Source organism: Balaenoptera acutorostrata, chromosome X, assembly GCF_949987535.1.
Source record: "Balaenoptera acutorostrata chromosome X, mBalAcu1.1, whole genome shotgun sequence".
Lineage (NCBI taxonomy): Eukaryota > Metazoa > Chordata > Mammalia > Artiodactyla > Balaenopteridae > Balaenoptera > Balaenoptera acutorostrata.
In genome coordinates this window covers 88,919,880-88,946,384 of record NC_080085.1, presented here as the reverse complement: position 1 = coordinate 88,946,384, position 26,505 = coordinate 88,919,880, and the positions used below count along the sequence as shown (strand labels likewise).

Here is a 26,505-nt window from a genome sequence, read left to right as displayed (position 1 = left end):
AGTGTCTCTCTAATAGTCTATGGACAGACCATATTTTATGTAACCATTCCCTATTTTTCTAATGTTGGACCTTGAAGATGGTTTCTTATTTTTAACTTTGAGAGCCTCTGGGCATATATCTTTGTTCACATCTCTATTTCTTTAGAATAGATGCCTAGAGGTGGAATTTCTGGGGCAAATAGTATAAAATTTTTAAAGGCTCTGGATTCTAATTGCTTTCCAGGAAGTTTGTATCAATTTACAATCCCACCAGCAATGCATGAGAGCATCTGCCTCACTGTCCATGGTCTACTTTGAGGAATATCAGTTCTTTTTTAAATCTTCATCAATTTTATAGATAAAATAGTATTATCTACTTGATATATAGTTTGCATGTTCTGTCATTATTAGTGAGGTAGAACAAAGCATTTTCTGACCAGTTATATTTCTTTTCCTGCGAATTACCTCTCCATGCCTTTGCCAAGGTCTCTATTGTGGTCATCGGGTTTTTCTTATCAGTTTATATAGCTCTTTATACAATAAAGAAAATGACCTTTTGCCATAGTCGTACATATTTTTCTGTTTGTTTATGATTGAATTTAATTATATTCTTATCATATAGAAGTTTTTCAGATTTATGTAGTAAAATCTACGTATGTGGTGGTATTTTCCCACTGCTAAAGTTCTCCTGCCTCCAAATTTCAGATGTATAATCATCTATATTTTATTTTAGGGCTTTTATGATTTGATTTTTTTTTGACCTTCAACTAATTCATCTGGAATTTGAGTTGATGCCTGGTAGTAGGGCTCAAATTTTCACAGGCATCACTGGGGTGCTTGTTAAAAACCCAGCTATTCTTGGGCCCTACCCCCCTCGGATTTTGATTCTGTAAGTGTGGGGTGGGGCTCAGGAACCTGCATGTGTTACAATCACCCCAGATGATTACGTTGCACATGGGCCCCTGTGCACATTTTGAGAAACTCTTGCAAAGTGCAGTGTAGCCTGCCTTGGTACAGAGACTCAGCACCTCCCATCTGGATGACTATAGCAGTCTCCCTCAGCTTCCAAGTCACTACACCCTAAAATCCATCCTACACACAGCTGCTAAAGTTCATTTCCAGAAACATTTCATGAAAAACTCTTCACTAGCTGCCTGTTGTTAAGGGAACTAGATCAAACCCCTCATCCCAGCACTACAACTCCAGGCCCTTCTTTTTTTTTTTTTCTATTTAATAAAAATGTTTAATGCTGCCAAAAAGTATAAAAATACAGTAGGAATGGCTCCAGGCCCTTTATCTTCCTGGACCTATTGATCTCCACTCACTTCGGCACCACAGTCCCTTCCAGCCGGACCTACCTCCTCCTGGGCCTCGGACATATATTTTGCTCATTCCTCTTTTCATGCTGCAGCCCCCACCTCCTCTCAGGTGATTAAAATTCTATGCATTAATTCAATTCTCATTCTCTTCCTTCCTTGACTACCAAGAAGATCCTCTGCTTTTCTAGAATTACCAAAGCCCATGGTTATGTATTCTGACTTTGTGAGCCTTGTCTTTCCATCAGGTCACATACTCTCGAGGGCATGGGCTATGTCTATCCCTCATGGCCTCTAACACAGGCCTAAAGCACACCTGAAGAACATGGCTAATGGAACCAAATCAGCCCTAACTGCCAAGTGATTTTATTTGTTTATTTTTCCAAGTGATTTTAATACATGTTATTTCTGAGAGCTAATGCTGTAGCCTCTCAGAAATCCTTTCTTTGGTCCAAAATGAGAATATTTGACAAATTTCTAGAGATTTCACTTTGTGGTGATTTGGTTTGCTGGTAACAAAGTTAAGCAAAGGTTATCTTGGTTTCGGCTCTTATTTAATTCAACAATATTTCTTATCACCTATGACATGTTCACCTATTGACTTTCCTGTTGAAGAGTCTAACCTTTTCTATAATATGGGATATTTTTCCCCTCTTACAAATGTAATGATTTCACTTGTAGAGAAGAACATGGTTTATCAGATTAAACATATATAGAAGTGTTAAGCCTAAATAATTACATTATAGCTTCCTTAATCTCTTTTCTCTCGTCACCCCTCAGGGTCTGCCTTCTCAAATGACAGACCTGCTTTAAATGAGTTCACTTGGATGCTCAGAGCAGGTGAGGGTGGGGGTGAGAGAAGATATGCCCTTTTCCTTTCAGTAGACAAGGTGGGATTCAATTCAATTCATCAAATATTTATCGAGCTCCTGTTGGGCACCTGGCTCTGGGCTAGGCACAACAAAAGATGCCAAGATGAGAAATGATAAAGGAGCAGAAGGGCATGGGATGGAGAGGAAAGGGGAAGAGGAGGTGAGGAAAGGAGTAGAGCTGGCTTTCTGAATAAGAGGGGATTAAGAGGAGAGAAAGGGAGAAGAGACCCAAAAGCACACTCTCTGGCCTGGTTTCACTTGCTAGCCCAGTGCAGGCCTAGAAACCTGAAACAGTGGTTTGCACTCCAATTTTGCTCAAGAGCCATTAGAGCAGTTAGGAAGGCCACAATTTGAGTCAAGCACTTACCTGCTCAAGTCTTTAGAATGGGAAGCAAAGATCTCTCTTCTTTTCTTTTTTTAGTGGATTAAAAAAATTTTTTTTCATTAGGGTATAGTTGATGTATAATACTCTATTAGTTTCAGGTGTACAACATAGTGATTCAAAACGCTTATAGATTATACTCCATTTAAAGTTATTATAAAATATTGGGTGTATTCCCTGTGTTGTACAATATATCCTTGTAGCTTATTTATTTTACACATCGTATAAAGATCTCTTTTTAAAAAAAGGTATATATGCACATGTGTGTGTATATACACACACAGTATATACAATTATTTTTGAATGATAATAGCTAACATTTATTGAGTGTGTGCTTACTCTGTTCTAAGCACTTTGCATGCATTAACTTCTTTAATCTTTATCAAAACCCAGTGAGGTAGGTACAATTGTTATGGACATTTTTTCAGATGAGAAAAATGAGGCACTGAGCAATTAAGTAACTGGCCCAAATTCACACAGCTTATAAGTGGCAGATCTGTGCTTTGAACCTTGGTCAGGCTGACAATGTTTGCTGTTATGTGAGTTACTGGTCCTTGTTTAACTTACTGCTGTACTCACTAGGGTTAATGCATTGCCTTGCACATAATAGGCATATTATGCTTTGAATAAATAACTGAAATGTTGACTGTAAAGTGCTTTCCATTTAAGCCCAATTACTATTAAGCATACAAATCGAGCGTCATAAAATGTAGATTCACTTTGCTGTAAATTTTATTCTGTTAAAGTAAGTTTTTTACAGCACATACGTGTGCATCTTTCAACACTGCGATTTGAGGAAGCCACCCCGCTCTTCATCTCCCAATCTTCCAATCCATTATGGATCTGATGCCTGCAATTCTACCATTAGAAAACTATTCTTTTTTTTTTTTTGTAACATCTTTATTGGAGTATAATTGCTTTACAATGGTGTGTTAGTTTCTGCTTTATAACGAAGTAAATCAGTTATACATATACATATGTTCCCATATCTCTTCCCTCTTGCATCTCCCTCCCTCCCACCCTCCCTATCCCACCCCTCTAGGGTGACCACCCAGAAAACTATTCTTTTGGTTGTAGGCTACCCCTATAGAGGTAGCGCTGTTTACGATACAGTATTGAGAATTTCTAAGTGATTTAGGAGATTTATCCAGATCCACCAATGGGAGGGTGAGGAGAGCAGGCAGGGGGCGGGGTCGCGCGGAGGGGTCGCGGGGGTGGGGAAGGCGCCGGGCTTTAGCGCAACGAGTGCTTTGGCTGAAGATTTCTAGAGAAGCGCCCGGACAAAGTCGGGGGAAGGGCTCCCGAGACCAGCTGCCCGGTGTCGGGCCAGCCAGCGCCCGGGGGGAGCCCAGCGTCCCGCCGCGTCTGTCCCGGGAGTAGAGGCGCTGGACGCACCAGGAAGTGACTCTCCCCAGAGGCTGCGATTAGGGCCCTTAGCTGATTTTTTCGTTAACTGCCTCCGGTTTGTAAGAAGATTTATAGGTTACGAAGGTAAGAGGGGTACGTGAAGTGTCCGAAAACCTGATTTATCCCTTGCAGTAGAGAAGACTGCTTACTGCGCCAAGCTGCCCCCTGGGCGGGGAGTTGGGAAGGCAGGCGAGGTGGGGGAGGGGACGTGGTCGCGTCCAGCTCTGCGTCCGCCTGTGTTCTGACCTCCCCCTGCTTCCCCTTGCCGGCTCTTCTGGCCCTGCAGTCCGCCCAAGTTCAGTGGTAGCCTTTCCTAGTGTCTCTTTCTCGTTACCCTTCTTACAGACACGGTGGGCTGAACTTGCCCAAAGAAGAGAGGGATGGAAGGGCTGGTGAAGGGGGTCTGGTGGCGGAAGGAAGGACCTGACTGCACGTGGGCTGCAGTCAGGACGCAGCAGTACCCATCTGTCCGTCTGGTTTAGCCAGGAACCATATCTGGGGCCAGGCTAGCTGCAAGAAGGGTAAACGGAGAGTGTAAGCAGGATCCTTTTCCGTGGGTGAACATTTGCTCCAAGGAGATCCTTGGCTCTGTGAGGATTAAACCTACTACATAGTCTCTGCTTTGAACCTCTCTGAGCATTTCAGGCTGGTTAGCTATTCAGCCCTAGAGAGTTAGTATAGCTTCCTCTCTGGCAGCTCTGGACCTTGGGTGTCTTTCTGATCAATTCCTGAGGCAGAAATAGAGCAGTTGTCACATTCTTTTTTTTTTTTAAACCCAAGCATTTATTTAAAACAGGAAACACTATAAAAACAAAACTTTAACTCACTTTGACTGGTATTACTGTACTGCCTTGAAAACTATATTTCACTTGAGAAATTACTAAGTATGATGAGAGGCTCTTTACCAGGAGAGATGTCTGGTTGGCACCCTGAAATAGTAGAGTCCTATTGTAGACTATATCTGCCCATTTGGAGAAACGTAGAAGGACAAGGGGTACAGGGCAAGTGGAGCACAGTCATGGTGGCAGTCACCAGGGAGAGGGCCCACACTCACAAAAAGTCTAAATGTCATGGGATAGAGATAGCTGTCCTCAAACTCCTCAGCTCCCCTGTCCCTCTGCCAACCCCCAGTGGGCCTGCAGTTTCCTTCTTCCTTCCCTGCCAGCTGGAGGGACAGGGCCCCTTTCCTGGAAGAGTACCACTCTCTCCCCCTGTAGTGTGGGCCTCCTCAGTGCCCCTCTCCATACCATTCTTTGTTCTTTGTCTCCTGCCCCTTTGCTCACTTCCTTTCTCTGGTTTTGCTTTTCCTTATATCAAATATATACATTTGTCTCACCTTGGAAAAAGGTCTACCACAGGTCACACATTTGGTAGTATTAACAGGTGGTCCTGAGTGGGCCTTAAGTTCACCACACTCCAGCAGGCACTGAGGTTAGGAGAGTTTGTGTGTGTGTGTTGTTTGTTTTAAGTTTCCACATAATTGTTCTTACCCTCACAGCACTCGCATGCATTATTATATCTCACCAGGTTTACAGGTTGGACACATTGAGGCACAAAGAAGTCAAGTGACACACTTCAAATCAGAGCCTGAGGCAGGGCAGTGACACATGTTGAACAGCTGCTGTGTTAGGCACAGACCTGAGTGCTTCCTGTATATGAGCTCATTTAATTCTTACCACAACCCTGAAAGGTAGGTGTTACCAGTCCTATTTTTATAGATGGTGACACTGAGATTCATAACACTTAGGTAACTTGCCCAGAGTCACAGAGCTAGTGAGAAGAAGAGCTGGGATTAGAACGTGGCCCCAGAGCCCACGTTCTTAATGACTTGTCCCTTCCTGGGAGCTGGGTGGACTGTGTTATTGTTAACACCTGAACTCTGGGCCAGCTTAAATTTATTCTGTTAGAAATTTGAAATCCTCAAAATGCTTCCAAGCTATGACAGTTACTTTCTTTAGTACTTTGTAAACATACAAAATACTGTATGGGCTAAATATTACAGCACCCATGTCAGTGTCCTCTAAATTAGGTAGTGATCACGCAAACTAATTTCACAGTAATAGAGGGAGCCATGGAAGAATCTTTTTAATTTTTAAATTTTTTTAATTTTTCAAATAAATTTATTTATTTATTTTTGGTTGCATTGAGTCCATGGAAGAATCTTTTTTTTTTTAAATAAATTTATTTATTTTTATTTTTGGCTGTGTTGGGTCTTCGTTTCTGGGCTAGGGCTTTCTCTAGTTGCGGCGAGTGGGGGCTACTCTTCATTGCGATGCGCGGGCCTCTCACTGTCGTGGCCTCTCTTGTGGAGCACAGGCTCCAGACGCGCAGGCTCAGTAGTTGTGGCTCACGGGCTCAGTTGCTCCGCGGCATGTGGGATCTTCCCAGACCAGGGCTCGAACCAGTGTCCCCTGCACTGGCAGGCAGATTCTCAACCACTGCGCCACCAGGGTATCCCCCATGGAAGAATCTTTGTTAATAAACCTATTCCATACATTGGACTTGAAATGTATTTCATTCTGAATTAAGGTATGACTTAACATTGGGATGAAATCCAAGGTAGAGGGCAAGGGCAAAAAGGTAATTTCATGGCAGATTGGTGAGGTGTCTGGCCAACTCCATTCATGTGTCCTTGGTACTCAAAATAGTTAAACATCAATGATCAGGCACCATTAGGTAAATAGGCGACAACAGAGAGTCCTGTGTTGGAGGAAGAAGGGTTCCTTCCTCTTTCCAAAGTGAGGCCCTTCACCTGTTCTAACTCTTCCAGCTTTTGACTCATAGTTACTCCCACTATTCCTTCCCCCTGCTCCCTTCCTTTAATATTGCCACCCCCACTCAGTCCCATACTGTCTTTAAACATCATGACAGTTGTAATTAACACGTACTGAGTTTTTCCCAGGCATTGGACACTGCTCAGAGCTTTACAAACATCATGTCTATTTAATCTTCTGCTAAGTGCTTTTTTTTTTAACATCTTTATTGGAGTATAATTGCTTCACAATGTTGTGTTAGTTTCTGCTTTATAACAAAGTGAATCAGCTATACATATACATATATCCCCATTTCTCCTCCCTCTTTCGTCTCCCTCCCACCCTCCCTATCCCACCCCTCTAGGGGGTCACAAAGCACCGAGCTGATCTCCCTCCCTGTGCTATGCGGCTGCTTCCCACTAGCTATCTATTTTACCTTTGGTAGTGTATATATGTCCATGCCACTCTCTCACTTTATTGCAGCTTACCCTTCCCCCTCCCCGTATCCTCAAGTCAATTCTCTAGTAGGTCTGCATCTTTATTCCCATCTTGCCCCTAGGTTTTTCTGACCATTTTTTTTCTTTTTCTTTTTCTTTAGATTCCATATATATGTGTTAGCATACAGTATTTGTTTTTCTCTTTCTGATTTACTTCACTCTGTATGACAGACTCTAACTCCATCCACCTCAGTACAAATAACTCAGTTTCATTCCCTTTTATGGCTGATTAATATTCCATTGTATATATGTGCCACATCTTCTTTATCCATTCATCTGTTGATGGACACTTAGGTGGCTTCCATGTCCTGGCTATTGTAAATAGAGCTGCAATGAACATTTTGGTACATGGCTCTTTTTGAATTATGGTTTTCTCAGGATATATGCCCAGTAGTGGGATTGTTGGGTCATATGGTAGTTCTATTTTTAGTTTTTTAAGGAACCTCCATACTGTTCTCCAGAGTGGCTGTATCAATTTACATTCCCACCAACAGTGCAGGAGGGTTCCCTTTTCTCCACACCCTCTCCAGCATTTATTATTTCTAGATATTTTTGATGATGGCCATTCTGACTGGTGTGAGGTGATACCTCATTGTAGTTTTGATTTGCGTTTCTCTAAGGATTAGTGCTGTTGAGCATTTTTTCATGTGTTTGTTGGCAATCTGTATATCTTCTTTGGAGAAATGTCTGTTTAGGTCTTCTGCCCATTTTTGGATTGGGTTGTTTGTTTTTTTGATATTGAGCTGCATGAGCTGATTGTATATTTTGGAGATTAATCCTCTGTCAGTTGCTTCGTTTGCAAATATTTTCTCCCATTCTGAGGGTTGTCTTTTCATCTTGTTTATGGTTTCCTTTGCTGTGCAAAAGCTTTGAAGTTTCATTAGGTAGCATTTGTTTATTTTTATTTTTTGTTTTTTATTTCCATTTCTCTAGGAGGTGGGTCAAAAGGGATCTTGCTGTGATTTATGTCATAGAGTGTTCTGCCTATGTTTTCCTCTAAGAGTTTTAGTGTCTGGCCTTACATTTAAGTCTTTAATCCATTTTGAGTTTATTTTTGTGTATGGTGTTAGGGAGTGTTCTAATTTCATTCTTTTACATGTAGCTGTCCAGTTTTCCCAGCACCATGCTAAGTGCTTTTTATTATCCTTTATTTAACTCTTGCAACCACTCTATAAGGTAGATGCTATTATTATTTGCTCCCCTGGCGTGCCAGAAAACCTCCAGGTTGGTCACAACTCTTTTTGGGCTCAGCATGTAAGGGAAACTTCACCCACATGATAGCCAAGAAGTGTCAAAGAAGACAGAAAAGTCAGAAGAAACCAAGACATCTTGGACCACTAGATGATTCCTGGCAGGAAAGGTAAGGCCCTGGGTGATATCCCTTCCCCTTAACAAATCTGAATCTCTGGGCCTACTGAAATTCTGTATGCCTGACGTACAGTGTGGCATATGCAGGGATTCAGGGGGGCCCCTCAGGTAGGATACCCAGGGCAAACTTAAGACATCTAAGGAATGTTGGTGGAAATGCTTTGTGATTGCAGAAAATGTTCTCCTTGCCTTTATGTGTGTTTTTGGCAGAAAGAGAATATTAAACTGGGACCTTGTGTCTCAAAAGGTCCAGGACAGGTATACTGAAAGCCAGGGACTTAGAGATGAGATGAATTAGAAATGAATAGTCCCACAGCAACCATGCAAACACAAATATACCTCATTTTATGCAACAACTGTATTTTCTAAATCAAATTATATTTTAAAAGTGTTAGGGAGGTGAGCTATTTAAAGGAACCCAACAGTGAAGCCATTTTGTAATATGATTAATTACCTCCTGATAAATCTGGATTTTTCTTATATTAGGTTTGCCCATCTGTTCGGCTTTGTTAAGTAGACAGCACCAGAATGGGCTCTTCTCCCAGACTCCATCTCCTCAGGGGCCTGAGAGTTAGGTCTTCTGAATGATAAGTAAAATGCCAGAGCAAATGGTGGCAGGAAGTACTTATGCGTAGTAGGTGCTCAGTACATATTTAGATAATGAATGAGGTGCCTGGCTTATTTTATTCAAGGCTGGCTGATGTTGTGACGCCACTCTGGAGGCTGAGCTATGAAGAACAGCTCAAGGTAGGTACCCAGCTTAAGTCTTCACTCCTCCATTCTGTCAGGTGGTAGACTTGTAGGAAGCTTGGCTGGACAGGTTTACCCAGATGCCCCAACGTGTCCTTAAACTCAATATGCTAATGACTCTGAAATTTTCACTTTAGGCCAGTTGTGTCTTCCAAACTCTAGAGCCTTATATCCGAATGCCTGTTTCCTTTCTTCCTTGCTTTTTTTTTTGGGTTATTCTTATAGCTCTGTGTGTGTGAGTAGCAAGTGCTCTTGCTGCTTCATATATAGCTGCACTTTCCAACACGGTAGCCACTAGCTACATGTGGCTATTTAAATTTAAATACAGCCAATTCTGCTCTATTGCTTGTTTTGAAAATGAAAATTTGTTCCAACAGATTGATGTATTAGGGAACAATTTGAACAAAATGCAGATTTCATATTTGCTTAGGAGTGATTTTGTCCACAAGAAACATGAGATGAAAGGGGATCTGTACCCAGCCAAACTGAGCTGGGTAAGAATTTGTAAAATGAACACCCACACACACCTCACACATCTCCCAGCTCCCTCAGATCACTGAGTGTGGTATGAGCCACACCCATTCACATCTGCTGTGAGAACTTTCTGTTCCACCCCCATAACCCTCCTTTCACCACCTCACGATAACTCATAAGTGGACAGCCACTTCCACAAGCAAGTTGCAGGTCTTTGTCAGGGTAATGAGCCATCCTTATTGTAGTGTTTATACATTGCTTAACCATTTAACATGTGCAAAACTTTGCTATTTTTATTAATTTCCTACCTTTTTTGTGTGTGTTACTGATAAATTTTTGGAATGTGTGTGCCCAACCCCATTGTCCCATGAGCCCTGTGATTTCTTTTGAGTAATTTTGCATAGTATGGTATAGGAATGCTTGTGTCACGTGATAGCAGAACCGACTGTTAATTAAAATGAAATAAAATTAAAAATTCGTTTCCTCAGTCACAAGTCACATTTCAAGTGCTCAGTAGCCACCTGTAGCTAGTGTAGGCTGCCTTATTACACAGAACATAACACCAATAGAGAACATTTCCATTATCACAGCAAGTTCTACTGGACAGCACTAACATGTAGCTGGAATGTTCAGTCTGAAAGGTCAGATGAAATGGTGAGCTTACATAAGAGCTCACTTGACCTTTTCCAGGTACCTCATTAGGTCTGTTGCTGTTCCATCATTCTGAGTTCCTATTCTGCTGAGACCGTGACCCAAGAATCCGTGGGACAACCTTCTCTTATCCTGTTTGTTTTCTATACTTTGAGGTGATACTGCAGAAGTCTTTTGTTTCACTGCTTATATTCTTTTGCAGGTGAAATTTGAAGCTCAGAAGAAAATTTTACAGAGACTAGAATCTTACCTACAGATGCTCAATGGAGTCAATGTGACAACAGCTGCACCCAGATCTGAGGGGCTCTGTTGTTTCCTCCATCCTATTATACCTTCTGTAAGCCCCTACTTCCCTATCCTTTATCTACCAAGTCTCCTTAATAGCTAATACTATCAGCCAATACTTAACCAGGCACTTGCTGGGGACCAGGCCCTGTGCTAAGCGAGTAACATGTGTCATTGTCTTGTTTACTATTTACAGTCACACTGAGGGATAGGCAGTGTCATTTTACAGATGAATACTTGAGGCTCAGAGAGATTAAGTGATTCGACCAAGGACACACATCTAGAAAGTGCCAGAGCTAAGGTTTACACTCAAGTTGATCTGATGCAGAGCCCACTTTCTCAACCAGTACACTACTGCCTCCTTAGAAAGATTCCAGACTTTGGAAAACTTCTAATGAGGCCTCAGAAAGGCAGAATTTAATTTGTGGCAGAGGTTGGCAAACTATGGCCCTGAGGCCACATCTGCTCTGCTGCTCGACTTTGTAAATAAAGTTTTATTGGAACACAGCTGAGCTCACTTGTTTATGGATTGTCTATGGCTACGTTTGCACTACAGTGGCAGAGTTGAATAGTTGTGACAGGGACCGTATGGCCTGCAAAGCCTAAAATGATTTACTGTCTGGCCCTTTATTGAAAAAGTTTTCTGACTCCTGCTTTATGGCAAGATTGGAACTCCTTTCTCCTATGGAGTGTCTATGGAGTGTCTTGATCTTCTCAGTCATGGAATTTCACCTATGCCATACCTTCCAAGCAAGCATCATTTATTTTTTCTCATCCAGAGAACATTCTTTCATTCTTTGTATTGGTTGTCCTCCTTGGTTTTATTTGACCTGTTGTCCCTCTCCTGTCCTTCTGCCTTCTCCAGCCTGTCATCAATGGCTACTGAAATAAGTCCACCTTCTCTGTGAACCGAGGTCCAGATGGCAATCCAAAGACTGTGGGATACTACCTGGGAACTTGGAGAGGTCAGTCGAAGGCTGTGACTAGTAGAAATAACAAACCAAAAACTGAGAGGAAAGGGGAGGGTGCAGAGAACAGTGTCTGTGGGAGTGGCGAGGAGTGGGAAATATGGTGGCTTTAAAGGAGAAAGTTGAATTGGAAGCCTTTGATGCAGAGCATGATCACAAGGTTAATTGGAGATGTGGTATATATATACACAATGGAATATTACTCAGCTACAAAAAATGAAATAATGCCATTTGCAGCAATGTGGACCTAGGGATTATCATATTAAGTGAGGTAAGCCAGACAGAGAAAAACAAATATCATATCGTTTATATGTGGAATCAAAAAAAATGATACAAATGAACTTACTTGCAAACCAGAAATAGACCCACAGACAAAGAAAACAAACTTATGGTTACCAAAGGGGGAAGTGGGGGAGGGATAAATTAGGAGTTTGGGATTAACGTATACACACTACTATATATAAAATAGATGACCAACAAGGGCCTACTGTATAGCACGGGGAACTATACTCAATATTTTGTAATAACCTATAAAGGAAATAATCTAAGAAAGAATATATAGATATAGATATGTATATATGGATATGTATAACTGAATCACTATGCTGTACACCTGAAAGTAACACAACATTGTAAATCAACTATACTTCAATTTAAAAAAAGGCATTAAAAAAATAAGGTTAATTGGGGATACTTTTTGGTGAGTAGTCATTGTATTATAGGGCTAGGAATCAACCTCCCCGCCCCCCAGCTTTCTTCCTCTAAAAGCCATATGCCTGAGGCCTAGTAAGCACTTCATAAATATTGATGCTGGTGCTGCTGCTCTCTCATTATCATCATTGTTGTCAACATCGTCATCATCGTCGTTATCATTTTATGTTACTTTCTGTACTGGGAGCAGTCTCCTGCTTATTAGAGACATGCCCTTTCTATTTCACATCCCCATATCCCTGAAAATTCAGAGCTTTCTGTGATAAATCTGCCTTAAAAGAACTGGTAGGGGAGGTGAGTGCTGGTGAGAGAAATCACAGTGGCATATTTCTGAGACTTAATTCCAGTATCCATTCCCAGATTCCATTCCTGAACTTACCATTTGCCCATTTTCAATAAATCCACTTGAAACACCATCATTTTATATTAGTCACACTGTTTAATATCCATATGCCTTAAACTACAGTTCATTAGGGTAGGCACTTGGCTTTCTTTTTTTCCCCTGTGTGTTGAATTAAATGAGTATATGACGTCAGTGTTCTGTTATTCACTAACAGAAAAACAAAACCCATTACATTTTACTTCCCTCTTAAAATCTGAACAGAAAGCAGACATTATCATATCGCACATTTGTGGCATGAGAGAAAATATTGTGGACTAGCTCCATTAAGAATAAGCTTTTTAATGGCCAGACCAGGAAACAGGTTTTCTCTGAAAAATGGCCTTGAGCATGAATTAGGTACTTTGCTTCTTCATATTTGCATATGCCTCTTTGGATTAGGGGATTTGAGTTGCTAGACATTTTATTCTAAATAATCTTTTAGGAAGAAAACCATGTAAATCAAATTCTTTTTCTTTCCATAGACAGGAACATGGTCTGTGTGCGGTCTAACCATCTGAAAAATATCCCCAAGAAACACAGTCAAGTGGCACAGGTAATAAGGAACAAAGGTTGGTTGAAGATGACCCTGGGCATTGCAGTCTATAACGGCAGCATGCCTGACATTTTAATAATAGAGCTCTTCTAGTGCTACAGGGGAGGGGGGTTCTGTTCTGAAAGTGTACTTCTTAACGGTGGAGAGAACATTGCTAGTGTTTCATTTCAGAGAGGGTGGAGAGGAGGAGAGAGAACTGCATCCATTATTGCAAATGTCAAGCATCCAAGGAATTTAATACAAGGGAAATTTAGGACAGAGAGATACTGATGAGGGCAGGATAGCAAGTGGCAGGTGTCTGGATTTGGAAGGCTAGTGTTTTCAGCAGAACAAGGTTGAGACATATCATGAGAGATGTGGGAGTGGGCGTAAGGCATCTACATCATTAGATTGGCCTCTGAGACATTTTAGTATCCCTCTATTTCATGCACCCACTATTTATTGAGTACCTACTATGTGTCAGGCACTGGACTAGGTGCTGGGGATCCAGTGGTGACTCAAACAAACATGGTGCCTGCCCTCCTGGAACTTAAAAGAAAAAGGCAAAAGAAACAGGACTTCCAACTGACATACTTTTTCCCTGTTTATACTTACAGCACCCATCCTCCTAATGATTCAGCTTTCTGACACTTGGGTGGTGCTTTCTCATAGGACACATCTTGACCTCAAAGATTTCCTGGCTAGAACACAGCTCCCATCATAGGATCATTCTCCAGAAATCTTCCTACATGACCCTTGTCAGCTTCTTCTCCCATTGTCTTCAGTGACTATTCTAAACTCTTACCTCTCCTCGAATTTCCTATCCCATCACCTTTACCCTTGCTCTTAACAGATGGCTGTGCCTGGTTCTTCACTGGAAAATTAAGACCAACAGATGAGAATTCCCTTAGCTGCTTCACCTACCATCTACCAATTTTGCTGAAATCTTACCCTTCCTTTCCCTCCTATCTCAGTGAAATGCTGTTAGTCTTCTACCTGTCCAAGGCTATTCTTCTTCCTTGAAACACCATCTTGGACTCATCTCCTCTCTCCCCAAGTCCCTTATTCCTTTGTTACATTCCCTATTTCTCCCGTTTCTTTACCTATTTTTCTCCACCTCTATTGGCTCTTTTCTTTCAGTTCATTAACATATTCAGTAAAAAAAATCTGATGGTTCTTGCTTCTGCCCCCAACAATTCCTAGAAATTAACCTTGCCAAAGTCATCAGTTAGCTCCGTTTTGCCAAATTAAATGGAAACTTTCTGCCCGTAACTTACTCAACTTTTCTTTGCCTTTGGCACCGCTTATTATTCTTATTTTCCTCCTTGGGAACACTGTCTTTGGTTTCTGTGCTACCATTCTCTGATGGTTTTCCTCCTATTTCGCTGGCCACTTCTTAGTCGTTCTCATGGGATCTTTTTCTCCCTTTCTTTCCCACGATAAGTGTTGGTGTCCTCCAGGACTCTGTCCTTGGCCTTCTTTTTGAATATATTCATGGGAGATTGCACACCACTATAGCTGATGATTGGAATGAGTACCTGTAAAGTGACAACTCCTAAACTTATATTTGCATACCAGCTCCATCTTGAGCTTCAGGAGGTGGGGTTCCAAAGGTTACTGAACATCCTCACCTAGTTTTCCTGTGGAGCTCTTCAAATCAGCATTGGCCCAGATCCAGATTTCTCAACCTTCGCACTATGAACATTTTGGGTTGCATGATTATTTATTGTGTGGGGCTATTAGGTGCACTGGAGGATGTTTAGCAGCATCCGTGGCCTCTACCCCTAGAGGCCATGAGTTGTGACAACCAAAAATGCCCCCAGATATCTCTTGTGGGGCACAGTCGCCTCCGGTTGAGAACCATTGCCCTAAGCTAAACTTACCCTCTTCCCTTTCCAAATGTGCCCTTTTTTTCTCACGTTAGTAAATGGTAGCAACATGTACTAGAAACATATGTCCTCTTAGACTCCTCTGTCTTAATCCTACCACTTCTTCCTCAGCCCCATATAATTAATCTCCAAGTCCTTTCAGTTTTCCTTTCTTTTTTTTTGTTTTCTTATTTATTTTGTTCAGTTTTCCTTTCTAAAAATACTTTGACTCTACCCTCTTCTTTCTGTTTCCACCACCATCATCACCACTCCAGTCCAGGCAACTGGTCTCACTGATATTTAGCATCTGTATTGTTATGACTGTAGATATTCACTCCTGAGCCAAGTAGATGTACTAAGATTTTGTTTCCTTTATTGTACTGGTTTTTTTCTTTCATTTTATGTTGTGGAAAATTACAAATGTATAAAAGTATAGAATGGTATAACAAACCCCATGTACCCATTACCCAGCTTCAGTAACTATCAACACATGGCCCATCTTGCTTTCATTGTACTCTCACCCACTTTCCACCAGCCCCTTTGGATTTATTTGAGGCAAATTCCAGACATTATATCATATAAGATATAAATACCACAGCATGAGTTTTAACAGAAAGGACTTAATTTTTTTAACATAGTTTCATACCATTGTCACACCTGCAAATAAACATTTATCCCATATCATCAACTACCTAGTAGATGTTCAGATTTGGCACTGTTTTATCTCATAAAAAGCTTGATTGATATAGTTGGCTTGTTCAAATCAGGATTCAAACAAGGTATATACATTGCATTTGATTAACATGTCTCTTTAGCCTCTTAATTTGTAAGTACCCCTCCCTATTAATTTTTTTGTCCCTGCAATTTACTTTTTGAAGAAACTGGTTTGTTTTCCTCTGGAGAGTCTCCCATTCTGGATTTTGCTGATTGAATCCCCTTGATATCATTGAATGTTCTTCCTCTATCCCCTGTATTTCCTCTAAGCTGGTAGATCTAGAGTGTTGATCAGATTCAGGTTTGATTTTTGGCAAGAATGTTTTTATATGTAGATGTCTAATGGGCTCTCTTTTTTGGTGATGTTAACATTGAACAGTGGATTCTGGTGTCATCAGTCTGATCCACTCATTGAAAAGTTCCCTGTCAGCTTTTCGCTTAGTGGTTTAGCTGTCATTAGTGGTCAGTGCCTAGATCTCTTATTTTAGGGGAGGGTTGCAATGCAGTTGTGTTCTTAATCTATCATTTATTAGCTGGAATTCTTCTAGAAATAACTTTTCCCTATCAACCCTTTGGTTACTCTAAGGTACTCTTACAGGAAAGGCAGGATAAATCCTTGGTTCTTTCACCTTCCGCAGAAGATGATCAGTTAAATGTGTTTGTTTTGGTATCATTAGGAACTCATAGATTTTTAACATACTTGATATGTTTCAATCTACTGCAGATACTAGGGGTTTTTTGGTACTCCAATTGCTCCATTTCTGGCCAGTTGGAACCTCTTTAAATTGGCTGTGAGACCTAGATGGCCGTGATAGTTCTGGAATGATAAGATTTCTAGCACATCTAGTCCATTTTATGCCTGGGAGCTGGAATCAGCCGTTTCTTTAAGGAATCCTTGTCTCTTTTAGTGGGAAATGGCAGGGTGCTAGGTGCGTGCTTATTTATACTGAGTTGGTCATATTTCAAGGCCTTTTTAGTGGACAGAGCTAGGAAGTATTTTTAAAAGAAAATATGAGTTCACAGTAATATGTCCAAATCAAATTAAAAATTGTAGAGTTTTTACTTAAATCCTTTGATTTTATATTTTTATCTCTTGTCTCTTACAATTAAAACTTTAGTCCTGACAACATTAGCATACCTACAATTGACCCTTGAACAAGGCCATGGTTAAGGGCGCCAACCCCCGTGCAGTCGAAAATCCACTTCGTATCTGTGGTTCCACATCTGTGGATTCAATCAGCCATGTGTCGTGTAGTACTGTAGTACACGTTTAGTGAAAAAAATCTTCATATAAGTGGACCTGTGCAGTTCAAACCCGTGTTGTTCAAGGGTCAGCTGTACTTATTTATTCTATCCTACTCTTTACATATAATTTCAGAACAACAATACTAGTATTATTACTAACAAATGATTACTGAAAAGAGCTCAAGATTTCTGTCCAATTATTATGGCTCTGAAGGAATTCATCTCTTTGTAGTTACACCACCAACTTGACATGATACATGGCTTCTTTTTTTTTCTTCGTTCTTCTTGCTTTCAAATTTTAGGGATTGATTTTTTTCTTTTTCCTTTTGATTAAATTTTTGTTTTATAATTTTGTAAGATATTTACATGGTTTCAAAGTCATATCTACAAAATAAAGGTGGATTTTCTTTTTGTTTTGTTTTTTGGCCGCGCCGCTTGCAGGATCTTAGTTCCCTGACCAGGGATTGAACCTACCCCCCCTGCAGTGGAAGTGCAGAGTCTTAACCACTGGACCTCCAGGGAAGTCCCATAAAGGTGTATTTAAAGAGGTCTAGCTTTCACTTCTGTCCCCTCTGCCCATTCTCTTCCTCCTTCTATGGGTAACATTTTTATTCACTTTTATTTATTTTAAAAAATGGAAACATATTTGTATCTCCCCTTTTCTTAGCTAAAAGGTAGCTTAATATGGACACAGTTCTGTACCTTTTTTTCCACATAATAATGTGCTTCATTTTTTTTTAATATTTACAATTGTTATATCTTCTTCTTGGATTGATCCCTTGATCATTTTTTTAACATCTTTATTGGAGTATAATTGCTTTACAATAGTGTGTTAGTTTCTGCTATATGCTTCATTTTTAAAAAAAATAACTGCTTAATCCTATGTAATATGATGGATTTTACAACTTTTAGTTTTCATTGGCTTGAATAATTACCTCATTTTCTCATTGGCTTAGTTTTCTATGAACCTATTGCTAATTTTTTTTCTGAGTGCTCTAAGAGCTCTGTCAAACATTCATCAATAGTCTCCATATGGTCAAAAACTTGAGTTTAGTATTTTCCCTGAAGACCTTTTTTCTGGAGTCTCCATCCTAGGCTCCTGAGACCTTCTGCCTAGCTGTTATCTTGGGACTCCTTTTGCTGTTCTTCTGTCTTTCCCCCTGTTTCTCAGATCCCCTGTCTTCCTTTTTCTGGTTTACATCCTCATTTAGCTGGAATACAACCTCCATTAGCTTCCTGAGGAAGGGTGCCTAGGAGTAAACTTTTGAGTCTTTGCATGTCTATAAATGTCTTAGTTCTTTCCTGACATATGACTGAGAGTATTTCTAGATTTCAAATTCTAGGTTTGAATCATTTGCCTTTATAAATTTGAAGACATGGTTTCATTGTCATCTGGCCACTAATATTGTGTAAGTCTGGATGCTACTTTAAGTCCTATTCCTTTGTAGATAATCTCTCCCCTCTTTTTTTCTCTAGAAGCTTTTAGGGAATCTCTGTCCGTGAAACTTCATGACCATGTGGCCCTTCTTTCATTCGTTGTGATGGGCACTTTCTAGTCCTTGTCAAGCTGGAAACTAATACTTTCAGACATGGGAAATTTTCCTGTATTATTATTTTATTTATTTATTTATTTTTTAATTAATTTATTTATTTTTGGCTGTGTTGGGTCTTCGTTTCTGTGCGAGGGCTTTCTCTAGTTGCGGCGAGCGGGGGCCACTCTTCATCGTGGTGCGCGGGCCTCTCACTATCGCGGCCTCTCTTGTTGCGGAGCACAGGCTCCAGACGCACAGGCTCAGTAGTTGTGGCTCACGGGCCCAGCCGCTCCGCGGTATGTGGGATCCTCCCAGACCAGGGCTTGAACCCGTGTCCCCTGCATCGGCAGGCAGATTCTCAACCACTGCACCACCAGGGAAGCCCTTTATTTTTTATTTTTATATTTTTGGTCATGCCACGTGGCTTGTGGGATCTTAGTTCCCCAACCAGGGACTGAACCCGGACCCCTGCAGTGAAAGCGCCAAATCCTTACCACTGGACCACCAGGGAATTCCCTATTTTTATTTCTTTTATTGAAGTATAGTTGATTTACAATGTTGTGTTAGTTTCAGGTGTACGACAAACTGATTCAGTTATATATATATATATATTCTTTATCAGATTCTTTTCCATTATAGGTTATTATAAGATGTTGAATATACTTCCCAGTGTCATACAATAGATCCTTGTTGTTTCTCTATTTTATATATAGTAGTGTGTATATGTTAATCCCAAAATCCTAATTTATCCCTCCCCTGCCCCTTCCCCTTTGGTAACCGTAAGTTTGTTTCTATATCTGTGAGTCTGTTTCTGTTTTATTTATGTATGTATGTATGGCTGACTGCGTTGGGTCTTCTTTGCTGCGCGCGGGCTCTCTCTAGTTGCGGTGAGTGGGGGCTACTCTTTGTTGCAGTGTGCGGGCTTCTCATTGTCGTGGCTTCTCTTGTTGTGGAGCATGGGCTCTAGGCACGCAGGCTTCAGTAGTTGTGGCACATGGGCTCAGTAATTGTGGTTTGCGGGCTCTAGAGCTCAGGCACAGTAGTTGTGGTGCACGGGCTTAGTTGCTCCGCGGGATGTGGGATCTTCCCAGTCCAGGGCTCGAACCCATGTCCCTTGCATTGGCAGGCAGATTCTTAACCACTGCGCCACCAGGGAAGCCCTCTGTTTTGTAAATAAGTTCATTTGTATCATTTTTTTAGATTCCACATATAAGTGATACCATATGATATTTATCTTTCTCTGTCTGACTTACTTCACTTAGTATGATAATCTCTAGGCCCATCTATGGGTTACTGCAAATGGCATTATTTCATTCTTTTTATGGCTGAGTAATATTTCATTGTATATATGTACCACATCTTCTTTATCCATTCCTCTGTCGATGGACATTTAGGTTGCTTCCATGTCTTGGCTATTGTAAATAGTGCTCCTATGAATATTGGGGTGCATGTATCTTTTCAAATTAGAGTTTTCTCCAGATATCTGCCCAGGAGTGGGATTGCTGGATCATATGGCAACTCTATTTTTAGTCTTTTAAGGAACCTCCATACTGTTCTCCATAGTGGCTGCACCAATTTACATTCCCACTGACACTGTAGGAGGGTTCCCTTTTCTCCACACCCTCTCTGCCATTTATTATTTGTAGACTTTTTTAAAAATTGGAGTATAGTTGCTTTACAATGTTGTATTAGTTTTTGCTATACAGCAAAGTGATTCAGTTACACATATATATATAGCCACTCTTTTTTAGATTTCCTTCCCGTTTAGGTCACCACAGAGCATTGAGTAAAGTTCCCTGTGCTATACAGTACATTCTCATTAGTTATTTATTTTATATATAGTATTTGTAGACTTTTTGATGATGGCCATTCTGACTGGTGTGATGTATTATTTCTTTAATTACTTCCTCTCATTTTCTATGTTCTCTCTATACCTCCTATTATTTGGATTTTGGACTTCATGAATTGATTCTGTAATCTGCTACTCATTCCTCTTCTATTTTCCATCTCTTTTCCCTTTTTGTTCTTCTTTTTGTGAAATTTTCTTGAAATAAATGCCAACATTTTTATTGACTTTTTTTCTACCACCTTTTAATTTTCAAAAGCTTTTGCTTGTTCTCTGATTGTTCCTTTTGTACAGCATCTTCTTTTTTTTAGTAATGTAATATATATATATATATATATACACATATATATATATCTCATATATATATATTTTTAAATCTTGCTTTTGCCTTTTTTTTCCTGTTTTTTGAATTATCTGCTTCCTTCAGGGATTTTTTTTTCCTGTTTGTTTTGGGTATTGTCTTTTGCAATGAAGGCTTTAATCAAATAGCTGGTGGTAGTTGCCTGACTGTTCATGTTTAAGCATGAGGCTTTAAATTGATTGGCAATTCAGCTTGAGTGGTTTGTTGATTCTTGGCTTCACTGCTGGTGCTTGTGGGTGGGGGCCCATGTCTCTCTCTTGAGAGGTCATTACTCTGGGACTATTCGGTTTCTTGAGAGAATTTACATTGAATCTTCCTGTTTCCACCCCTCTGCCACCACTCCGCCTGGTATTACCTGGTATTTGTGTGTTCATTTTCTCCTAAGGAAAAAAAAAAAATCCCCAACCTCCTGCTACAGAAGGATAGAGGTTTTTTGTAGGATGAGGTTGTTTACCAGTTTTATGTCCAGACTTTCAACCAAACCCTGTTTTTAGCCCTGTACCTTATCCCATCTCTGCCTCCTTGCACTTCAAGTTTGAGCCTTTCCAGGCTTGTGTGGAGCAGATAAGCCTTACCTCTCATCAGATCCCCCTTTGTAGGCAATCCGGATGTAGCTTCCTTCATCTTGCTAAGTCAGTTGCCATTCCAGTCTTTTATCTGGTTTACTCTTGTTGTCTTCTCTCCCATTATCTCTGTTCTTTCTTTCATTTATTCATTCAACAAGTACAATTGAGTACCTACAAGTGCCAGGCACTATTCTAGGTGCTTAGGTTACAATAATGAAGAAAATATCCCTTCCCTTGTGGAACTTATATTTTAGTGGGGGGAGACAGATTTTTTAAAAAAACATAATAAAGTAAATTATATAATATGTTAGAAGGTGATAAGTGCAGTGCTGGTCCGAATGTTTCTGTCCCTCCAAATTTCATATGTTGAAATCCTAACCCCCAAGGTAATAGTATTAAGAGGTTGGGGCCTTTGGGCGGTGCTTAGGTCATGAGAGTGGAGCCCTCATGATTAGGATTAGTGTCCTTATAAAAGAGGCCCCAGAGAAGTAGCTTGTCCATTCTTTTTATTTATTTGTTTGTTTGTTTTTTTAAATTTTTTTGGCTGTGTTGGCTCGTCGTTGCTGTGCGTGGGCTTTCTGTAGTTGTGGTGAGCGGGGGCTACTGTTCCTTGCGGTGTGGGGGCTTCTCATTGTGGTGGCTTCTCTTGTTGCAGAGCACGGGCTCTAGGCATGCAGGCTTCAGTAGTTGTGGCATGTGGGCTCAGTAGTTGTGGCTCATGGACTCTTGAGCGCAGGCTCAGTAGTTGTGGCGCACGGGCTTAGTTGCTCCACGGCATGTGGGATCTTCCCGGACTGGGGCTCAAACCCGTCTCCCCTGCACTGGCAGGCAGATTCTTAACCACTGCACCACCGGGGAAGCCCCTAGCTTGTCCATTCTGCCGTGTGAGGTTCCAGTGAAAAGACAGCAGCTGTCATTGAGGAAGCTGTCACCAGACACTGAATCTGCCGGAACCTTGATTTTGGATTTCCCAGTCTCCGGAACTGAGGAATTTTTGTTGTTTATAAGTCACCCAGTTTATCGTATTTTTGTTTTAGCAGTGCAAACAGACTAAGACAAATGCCATGGGAAAAATGCAGCAGGATAAGGAGGATGAGAAGTCATAAGTTTGGGGGAAATGCGGGTTGTAATTTTAAATGGGATCAAGTTAGGCTTCATTGAGAAGGTGATATTTGAATAAAGCAGTAGTTCTCAACTGGGATTAGTTTTGCCCCACAGGGGACATTTAGCAATGTTGGAGACATTTTTGGTTGTTACCACTGGGGGATGGTTGGACGGTGCTACTGGTATCTGTCTAGTGAGTAGAGGCCAAGGATGCTGTTAAACATCCTGCAGTGCACAGGACAGCCCCCCACAACACAGAATTGACAATAGTGCCAAGGTTGAGAAACTTTAGAATTAAGACTTAAAGGAAATGAGGGTGTCAGCCATGTGGAGATCTGAGGGAAGAGCATTCTAGGCAAAGAGAACAGCCATGGCAAAGGCCCTAAGGAAGGAGTATGGCATGCTTTCTGGAGGAACTGAAGGTAGACCCAGAAGAGTAATAGGAGAAGAGGTAGGATAGTTAATGGGGACCAGATCATGTAGTGCCTCAGAGGTCATTGTTGGGACTTTGGCTTTTATTCTGAGCTATTGGAGGTTTTGATTGGGGGGGGGCATCTCATGATATGATTTAGGTTTTAAACAGGATCACTCTGGCTATTGTATTGTGTATGGATTGTTGTAGGGAAAGGTAGAAGCAGGGAGAGACTAGTTAGGAGGCTCATGTGATAATCCAGATGTGAGATGATATAGCCCAGTGGGAGCAGCAGTGGAGGTGGATATATCTTGAAGACAGAACCGCAGGATTTCTTGATTGATTGAGTGAAGGTATAAGAGAAAGAGAGGAGTGAAAAATGGCTCTAGGTTTTTGGGAGGAGAAAGTGGAACAATGGAGTTACTAACTATGGAAATGGAAAAAGCTGTGGCAGAGCAGATTTGAGCAGGGGGAGGTGAGTAGCTCAATTTTGGACATGTTGCATTGAGATACCTATTAGGCATCTGAGTGGGTATGTTAAATAGGTAGTTGGATCTATTAGGATGAGGTTCAAGAATTAGAAATCTTGGAGTTGTTAACATGTAGATGTTATTTAAAATCATGAGACTGGAAGAGATGACCAAGGGAGTGAGAGTAGATAGAAAGAGAACAGGAACATGGACTGAGCCCAGGGGCATTCCCATTTTAAGAGGTCTGGGAGGAGAAGAGGAACCAGTAAAGGTGACTGAGAAGGGGCAGCTAGTGAGGTCAGAGGAAACCGGGAGAGTGTGGGATCCTGAAAGCCTAGTGAAGACAGTGAACTGAGGAGGAGGGGCTCATCAGCTGTGCCAGTGCTGCTGGTAGGTCAAGTAAGGTGAGGAGTGTGAATTGACCTTTGAACTGCATGACATGGAGGTCGTTGGTGACCATAATGGGAGCTGTTTAGGTGGAGTGGTGGGGACCTGATTTGAGTGGGTGAATAGAAGGAGAGGAATGGGAGGCAGTGAATATAGACAGTTCTTTTGAGGAGCTTTGCTACAAAGAGGAGCGGAGAAATGGAACAGTGGCTGGAGGGGAAAGTGGGTTCGAGAAGGTTACTTTTCTTTTTAAAGGTGGGAGAGTTAGAAGAACATGCTTGTGTATTGATGGGAATGATCCAGTAGTGAGGGAGGAAAATGATGCAAGAGAGAGAGAAGGGAGAATTGGTGGATCAATTTAAATACGTTTATGTCTTTTTTATTCCTTTATTTCATTTTAGTAGGATTTTTAAGAGGAATAGTCTGTTATTTTAACCAGAAGGCCCTTTTACTCTTTTTAAAAATTTTATTTTATTGAGGTATAATTGACATGCAACATTGTGTAAGTTTAGGGTGTACAGTGTGTTGATTTGATACATTTATACAGTTGACCCTTGAACAACACGGGGGTTGGGGCGCTGACCCTCTGCACAGTTGAAAATGCACCTATAACTCTGTAGCTGGCCCTCCATATCCTTGGTTTTCCTATATCTGTGGTTCCATGTCTCGAGTTCAACCAACCCCAGATTCAACCAACCGCAGACTGTGTAGTGATGTAGTACGTATTTATTGAAAAAAATCCGCATGTAAGTGGACCCACACAGTTCAAACCCATGTTGTTCAAGGGTCAACTGTATATTGCAATATGATGCTTAGGCATTCCCATGTAAGAATAGGAGTTTCAGGCTCTATTTTACAAATGAAGAAACCAAAGCCTTGGATCATACAGTGGAGAAGCTGTACTTCATATTTACTTACCCATTATCTTCCAGGTCAGACTCAGTTTTTCAGTTCCTATCCTTCTAGGACCTCAAAGACATTTGAATCTTCTTCCAGAAAACATTCCTTTCCAATCAGCAAGTAAACAACAGTTGAACCAGTCTTTCTTTAAATCACCAACTTCAAAATTTGGAAAAAAAAATTTGGAAAAATATGTTCTTTATAGTTAAGCATCTTATGTTGCATTTATATGAAATTATAGCAGAAGTGGTCAAGTGCACCCTTAATTGATTTTTACCCTCTCAAGTGGCACTGTTTTTTGGTGTAACTCTCCCTTCCATGCGTTATTTTGGGTTTGTGTGAAAATACAGTGGATCCAGAGCCCATGCATTATGAAAACAAGAGGACCTAGTAAATCAGATAGTGTGTCCTGTTGTGGCAGCAACTGGCTTGTGTTTGAAGTTTGGCTGTAAGGATTTTTGATATCTCAGCACTGAATCGGAATTGCTTTTGACCTGTATTTACCAGAGGAAGATGAAGAATCCAACTAAGCTAGTTGGCACCTGGTTATATGAAGAAATATAGAAACAATGGGCTTACATCAGGAAGTTATAAGTAAGAATGGAATTATAGCAGCTTAGTAGTATATTAGGAATTGCTGCCAGGAGGAGTTCACAGAAATGGATGATTATTGTATTCCACATTGTGTACACAATAAGCTGAGATTCTTCATACAGATACCTTTGCTGTTCTTTCATACCTTCTTTCAATAGTAATTATTGAGCACTGGTTATGTGCTAGACTCAGAATACAACTCTGAGCCTTCATGGAGCATACTTTTTGGGCTATCATGGATAGGATCCCTCAGTAAGGTTGCAGGGCAGTGATCATGTTTCTTATATCACTGCATTAGTTTGCTAGGACTGCTATAACAAAATCCCACAGACTGGGTGGCTTAAACAACATAAACTTATTTTCTCACAGTCCCGGAGGCTGAAGTCCAAGATCAGGGTGTCACAGGTTTGGTTTCTTCGGAGGCCTCTCTCCTAGGCTTGCAGATGGCTGCCTTTCTGCTGTGTCCTCATGTGGGCTCTCCTCTGTGCACGTGTGCATCCCTGATGTTTCTGTGTATCCAAATTTCCTCTTCGTATAAGGACAACAGTCAGATTGGATTAGAGCCCACCTTAACTGCCTCATTTTAACTAATCACCTATTTAAAGGCCCTATTTCCAAACACATTTTGAGGTACTAGGGGTTAGGACTTCAATGTATGAATCCTAGGGGGATGCAGTTCAGCCCATAACACTCTCCTCTGGACCCCCAAAATTCATGTTCTTCTCACATGCAAAATACATTCACCCCCATTCCAACAGCCCAAAATTCTTAACACATTCCAGCATCAACTCTAAGTCCTAAATCTCATCTAAACGAAGTGTGGATGAGAGGTATCAGTCAAGGTATAATTCATCCTAAGACAGAATTAGCTGTGAACCAGTGAAGCTGGACAAATTATCTGCTTCCCAAATACAGTCGTAGGACAGGCATAGGATAGACATTCCCATTCCAAAAGGAACAAATCAGAAAGAAGAAAGGGGTCATGGGTCCCAAGCAAATCTGAAACCTAGCAGGGCAAATTCCACTAAATTTTAAGGCTCGAGAATAATCCTCTATGGGTTGATACTGTCCTCCAGGCCCACTGGTGTGGTGGGCCCACTGGGGTGGCAGCCTGGCCGACTGAAACCACAGCATTCGGACCCACCCTAATGGCCTCATTTTAACTTAAACACATCTTTA

At 41.0% G+C, this 26,505-nt stretch overlaps 1 protein-coding gene across 1 annotated transcript in view; it reads left to right on the top strand.

Moving 5' to 3' along the window:
* Positions 1–8,480: 8,480 nt before the first annotated feature.
* TRMT2B (tRNA methyltransferase 2 homolog B) overlaps positions 8,481–26,505 on the top strand; it is a 31,151-nt gene continuing 13,126 nt past the window's right edge. The window contains exons 1-3 of the mRNA XM_057537670.1: positions 8,481–8,566; positions 9,267–9,321; positions 10,652–10,786. Coding sequence (XP_057393653.1) covers positions 8,481–8,566; positions 9,267–9,321; positions 10,652–10,786 — 276 coding nt within the window. The remainder of the gene's footprint in view (positions 8,567–9,266; positions 9,322–10,651; positions 10,787–26,505) is intronic.